General features: G+C 31.3%; 1 protein-coding gene across 2 annotated transcripts in view; it reads right to left on the reverse strand.

Moving 5' to 3' along the window:
- Window positions 1-6,329, reverse strand: part of LOC117117217 (formin-J-like) — a gene marked incomplete at its 5' end in the record, with an annotated part of 49,117 nt that overhangs the window by 37,650 nt on the left and 5,138 nt on the right. For both annotated transcript variants that reach the window (XM_033261454.1, XM_033261453.1), the window contains 2 exon segments: window positions 1,434-1,526; window positions 5,512-5,694. In XM_033261454.1, the coding sequence (XP_033117345.1) occupies window positions 1,434-1,526; window positions 5,512-5,694 (276 nt within the window).

Consider the following 6,329-nt stretch of genomic DNA (forward strand, 5'->3'; position numbering starts at 1 on the left):
ATTCCACATTTCAGCTTAACTGAGGGAAAAGTAATGAATTTTACGGATGAATTTACTGGAGCAAATTGGTGTATTTCCACATTCGATGGAATGCCAAAAGAGCAACATTCAAGGTTAATTCTGCGGTTTACTGTCACATGTTACTAGAGCAAAATGGTCTATTTCCGCATTCTATGAGTGGTTTTATATGGAACACCAAAAGAGCAACATTCAAAGAATACAAGATGTTCACTTATACCAATTAACACTACTGCTGTTTCATTCATTTTAGTGTTTTCTAAATATCCTGTTATCAGAAATAAGAAACTGCTTTTTTATTTTTAATCAAAATTATTTGACGTTAATACACTAGAGGGTAAGCGAGCCCACTCTCTATTTTTTTTTTATTATATGTTGTCATCTGGTCCATAGACATTACAGTCTTTTTACATAGCTTTTTGACAGAGAATGTGTAATATATTTAAGAAATCCTGGATGTATATTATCATTATTGTTATCAGTGTTTTCACCAACATAAGCATTTGTGCTCTTACCTCACTCTCATAATCAAGAACTTCGCTAAAGTTGAATTTGCGATTCAAATTTCCCTTCTGAATATTGCATATGAAGCAAGCTTGAAAATCAATCTGAAAAGAAAAAGAGAAATAATAATAAGCATGTTTAATAAATAGCAAGTTCATAAAGTAATAAGTTAAATAACATAACTGTAGAACTGTTTTATCAATATTACACTAAAAATAAACAAATACATATACAGTCATGTATTTTCAAACAAAAATTGATTATGAAGAATAAATTCAATTACGGATTCATATATAATTTATTGTTTATAAAGAAAAAGTTACATAAAACAATGTTATAAAAGAATACGTTCAATAAATAATAAGTTCATAAAGAAGTTAAATAATCAGTTCTTAAAAAATAAGTTCAATACCAAAGTTCATATGTAATAAATTCAATAAATTATATTATTTGATATTAAGAATAAGTTTGATAATAAGTTCATAGGCATCACATCATGTTTTGTTTCTCTAATTATCGTTACATCTCAACAATTTGAATTTTTTAAGTATTTTTCCCGAACTCAGGAAAGGTTAAATAAGCAATATATGGCCACTTGTCTCATCCCCGCACCCCACCTTTAACACTACTGCTGTTTCATTCATTTTAGTGTTTTCTAAATATCCTGTTATCAGAAATAAGAAACTGCTTTTTTATTTTTAATCAAAATTATTTGACGTTAATACACTAGAGGGTAAGCGAGCCCACTCTCTATTTTTTTTTTATTATATGTTGTCATCTGGTCCATAGACATTACAGTCTTTTTACATAGCTTTTTGACAGAGAATGTGTAATATATTTAAGAAATCCTGGATGTATATTATCATTATTGTTATCAGTGTTTTCACCAACATAAGCATTTGTGCTCTTACCTCACTCTCATAATCAAGAACTTCGCTAAAGTTGAATTTGCGATTCAAATTTCCCTTCTGAATATTGCATATGAAGCAAGCTTGAAAATCAATCTGAAAAGAAAAAGAGAAATAATAATAAGCATGTTTAATAAATAGCAAGTTCATAAAGTAATAAGTTAAATAACATAACTGTAGAACTGTTTTATCAATATTACACTAAAAATAAACAAATACATATACAGTCATGTATTTTCAAACAAAAATTGATTATGAAGAATAAATTCAATTACGGATTCATATATAATTTATTGTTTATAAAGAAAAAGTTACATAAAACAATGTTATAAAAGAATACGTTCAATAAATAATAAGTTCATAAAGAAGTTAAATAATCAGTTCTTAAAAAATAAGTTCAATACCAAAGTTCATATGTAATAAATTCAATAAATTATATTATTTGATATTAAGAATAAGTTTGATAATAAGTTCATAGGTTCAATACATAAGTTCATAAAGAATAATTTTAATTAACAATATATTCATAAAATTCATAACATACACGCAAATTCATCTGGATTCTGATGGTTCTAAATATGTAAATGGCTAAGCTTCTAGATATAACATGACAAAATTCGCCATCTAGTATACAGACCTACATACCACCGTTTTCGCATTCTGTAAGTATTGTTTTCATTAAGTTCTTACAATAACAGGAAAGACTTAGTCGAGTGCTTATCAATAATAAAGTTTTTTTATCTTGATTGAATCACAGCACCTGTTGAATTCTAAGATTTCGAGAATGCGTTTTGACACCAAGCTACCTTCGGGAACAACGCAACTTACAAATCGCTCGGATTTCTCAACCTGGTTCGAATATATAGTACCTAATATTAAATTTAAACAAACCATTTTTTAAACTACCTTGATGACACTGAGGGACAGGATAGTTGGTGCGTATGTTTGGGAGTTCATGTATCTCAACAGATTCATGACTAGACTAAATTTAATGGGAAATCATTAGATTTCAATTTACAGTACATTCATGTAAAAAAATAAATTGTCCCAAAAGGAATTGGGCAACTCAATAGCAAACTTGTGTTCACACTATCTTAAACAAAACATAAAAATTGCAAATGATGATGCATGATGGGATAGATTGTTACCAGTAGCCACCTTGCTATTCGGGAATGCTTACGATAAAGCTTTACTCATTAGTGAGTGGCTTTTAAAACAAAATTGTAAGGGTAATACATAATTTTATGTAATATAAATTTAAAGTGTCACTTGAACATGCACATGTAAACCTTTTCGAATTGTCACTCAAATTTAAAAACTGACAAATTAAAACATGCTATGTAGGGGTGGATCAAGAGATGTCCGAAAGGGGGACCGAAAGTGGGGTCGATCGGTACCATACTACCAGCTAGGGGGTTCGTGAAATATCTGTTTTTTAGATGCCCGAAAATAGCCTCTGAGGAGTTGTGGGAGATCAATTATTTCTTTTTCTTTCTTTTTTCTTTTTTGACTATCCAAAAAGGGTCCCTACCCCCAACCAAAAAAAAAAAAAAAAAAAAAAATCAGCCCCAGCTATATAATACTAATAGCCAGGTATATGCACATTTCCCATAAACTTGCAAGGTCATATACATTGATGCTGTTTAATTTCAAAAAGATGGAGTTTAGTGGTTAGGTCCACTGGAGGAGAGTTGTGAGTTTTCTGTAGGCTTCAGCTTCAGTTAACACTAGACACGATAACTACACGACAATGACATATCATCCTGTCATTTATATTCTTCAACACTGAGCGCATTTTTATTGTCGTTGTCGTGTCGTTTATCGTGTCAAAGTAGCTTTACAGTCACATTATTTTACACTACAAGTGTACCTGAGATAAAATAAAGCTTTTGACTGTAAAGAATACAGTAATTCGATGAAACCTACTCATATGAACTTGTATCATTGGGATAGGGGAGGGAGACGTAGTCTTTCCACTTAGTTCCACTACGTGAGTTAAATACTGAAAATGACCATTAAAGCTTTCATTGGAATAGGGATTTAGGGATTTATTTCCGCATTCTCAATATCTGTGTCACCCACCCTCCCCCATCCCACCAGGACGAAACCAGCCTGGTCCCTGTCATCAGTGGTAGGTTTTCAATCTCTATCTTATACAATTTTTACACTTTAAGCCTCCTTTCCAACTGAGCTAATACCTCAAGGTTGATTCATTCCCCTCTGATGTAATTAATTGATTTTTTTTTTTTTTTTACTTTTTGAAAATTCATCTCCGAGATCATTAATTATTTGTAAATTAAATCATTACAAGGTAAGACATTACGAGCCGTGCCAAGCAGCATGTGATCCTGAAGGGTAAAAGGAACCATGCCGCAGTTGAAGATATTTCTAAAATGTTTTTTTTTTAGCAGAAAGTATAGAATATCCAAGGCCAATGATCATATCAAATTCAAAACGTGATTAAATGTGGCATATTAAATTAATTATTACTTTATTTTATTAATATGCAACATGTTCCCATGAAACCCAAAGTCAGCAATAGGAATTTTTTTCTTGTGTATCTCTACATTATTCTTAAAAAATAATCATGAAATACCAGGATAGGATTCTTCACTTTATGAGCTCACACATAATTGCTTCTACTACAGTTTAATCATGTAAATTATAATTTATATTTTGTTTATATTTATTTAGTATTTACTCTATTAATATTTTTATAAGTTACACCATGTTGGTTTATTTTAGTCCTCCTAAAACCACTAAATGTGCCAATCAATTAATTACAAGTCAATGAAAAGCTTCTATTAATGATTATTATATAGTTGAAATTATTATATTTTCAACAAATCTGATATAGAAAATAAAGGATATTAACAGTTCAACTACTATAAATTTCATTAAGAGCTGTAATTTGACAAGAGAATTGAAATTTTGAATTGATGGAGTCCACATAAATGTTCTGGAAATACAGAAGCGGGTGTCAGAAGGCGATAACGAGAAGGCTTTACAGTTCTGACAAACCTTGATCACTAGGGTATCACAGGGAAAGGTCAGGTAGGAATATGCTGTATTGTATAGTCTATGTCTGCAAAGTTTTTAATACAAAGGTATGTTAATATGATTTTATTCCATTGGGTTCTAATTTTAAAGTCATTCATCCGAGCATTGTGGATGTCACACCCCTAGTTGGAGAATTGTAGGCAATAATGAAAGAGAAAATATGTGGAGAAATCAGTTGTCCATGAAAAATAACCAAATGAGCACAGTTTTGATTCTTGAAATAAACGAGGTATGAATAAAAATCTAAGAAACTTTCAATAATTTTTCTTTGGTTCTTGTAATTGAAGTTTATGTCCCTCTGATTAGGAAACCCAAAATCAATCAACTCCCTTGTCCTTATTCAAGTACTTCATATAACGACTCCTGACATTTATGAGTTATAGGAATGCTAATTTATTATAGTTTTGCGGTAAAATTAATCTGCACTGATATGTTACTGTGCCATAAATATCAACAGTGTCAGACACTACTGCAATTTTTACAATTGTTAATAATGAATCAGTGTATGATTGTCATAATACATATATTCCCTAATAAATTAATTACCCTATTAATTAAAGGAAAGGAAGTAGTCTCCAGGTAATCTTTTTAAAGGTATAATTAACTAGAATCCATATGGCATTCACACAGAGGTTTTAGTGTGCTGGGTATGCTGTGTGTGTGTGCTGAACTGTGCAGATGCTGTAAGTTCCTGGTTCAATTCCACCACTCCTCTCCTTGTGTTTTAGATGGAGGGCTGAAATGCAAGTTTCAATTACAGTGCACCATCTTTCTTCAGGATATGTTTATGCCATTGGTCCCCACTGCAATCCATGTTCTCGTTAAAGATTTCACTGCAGTCCCGTAGACTGTCTCCTGGTACTGCCCAATTCATACATGTGTCCTTGCTTTCTTTTTTTGCAATGAAGAAATCCAACCTATTTTAATAACAGATTTTTTTTTTTGTTCTACCAAGAAACTGATCCCTCAATACAATCCTGCTAATACCCCTTTAGCCTAAACATATAAAGTTGGTACGAACCTGTAGAATTCTCCTCTGGCATGGCCTGTGGCGGTAGTACTTATAGATTCCGAAATTGTAGACTTTTTTTGTTGCGAATGCACTGTTGGCTTCTGCGATGTCATGGGCTTCTTTCTCAGCAGTTGCGATGATGCCTAGAATCCGTGAATAATGCATCGCATCATCTATAGTAATGCGTCCACTCTGCGAGACAAAAAATATTGTAAGAAATTGTAAATTTGGTTCTAGATGTGAAGCATTGCAATGTACTAGGATAGATTCTGTTCCTTCACTGGAAACTGATGTTGGAAATTACTCTCCTCCCAAGCTTAGAACAGTGACAGTCGTGTATGCCATTTTTTTCTTTTTCACAGAATTATCTCCCTTAATATATATAAGCAACAGATTTCCGACAATTATAGAAAACATATTGACAAATTAATATACAAGAAATTAATTTCTTTACACCACATGCAAGGTCAAATTTGTTAATCAATTTGGAATTTAAAAAAGCATTGTTCAGAAAAATAAAATTCTTCTTGTCAACAATAAAGTAATGATGTCAAAATGAACTAAAAGACATACCTAATCAAATTAAATCTAATAGCGGAATTTATGTGGAAATCGTTTTGTATGCTAGAAAAGAAAAATGTATCATAAAGTATGAATTAATTAATGTTATGATTCATACTCATGTGCATAATAATAAGAAGTGAAAGAATATTCTGGTCTTTCCTTCAGCAAAGAATCCATTTACCACAAGGTATGAACATGGAATTTCCAGTAAATTCAATAGATTTTTAGTACATTTATGTAATAGATTTGTTTATCTATAATGC

Source organism: Anneissia japonica, unplaced genomic scaffold, assembly GCF_011630105.1.
Source record: "Anneissia japonica isolate Jap-2015-1 unplaced genomic scaffold, ASM1163010v1 scaffold287835_len3118868_cov185, whole genome shotgun sequence".
Classification (NCBI taxonomy): domain Eukaryota; kingdom Metazoa; phylum Echinodermata; class Crinoidea; order Comatulida; family Comatulidae; genus Anneissia; species Anneissia japonica.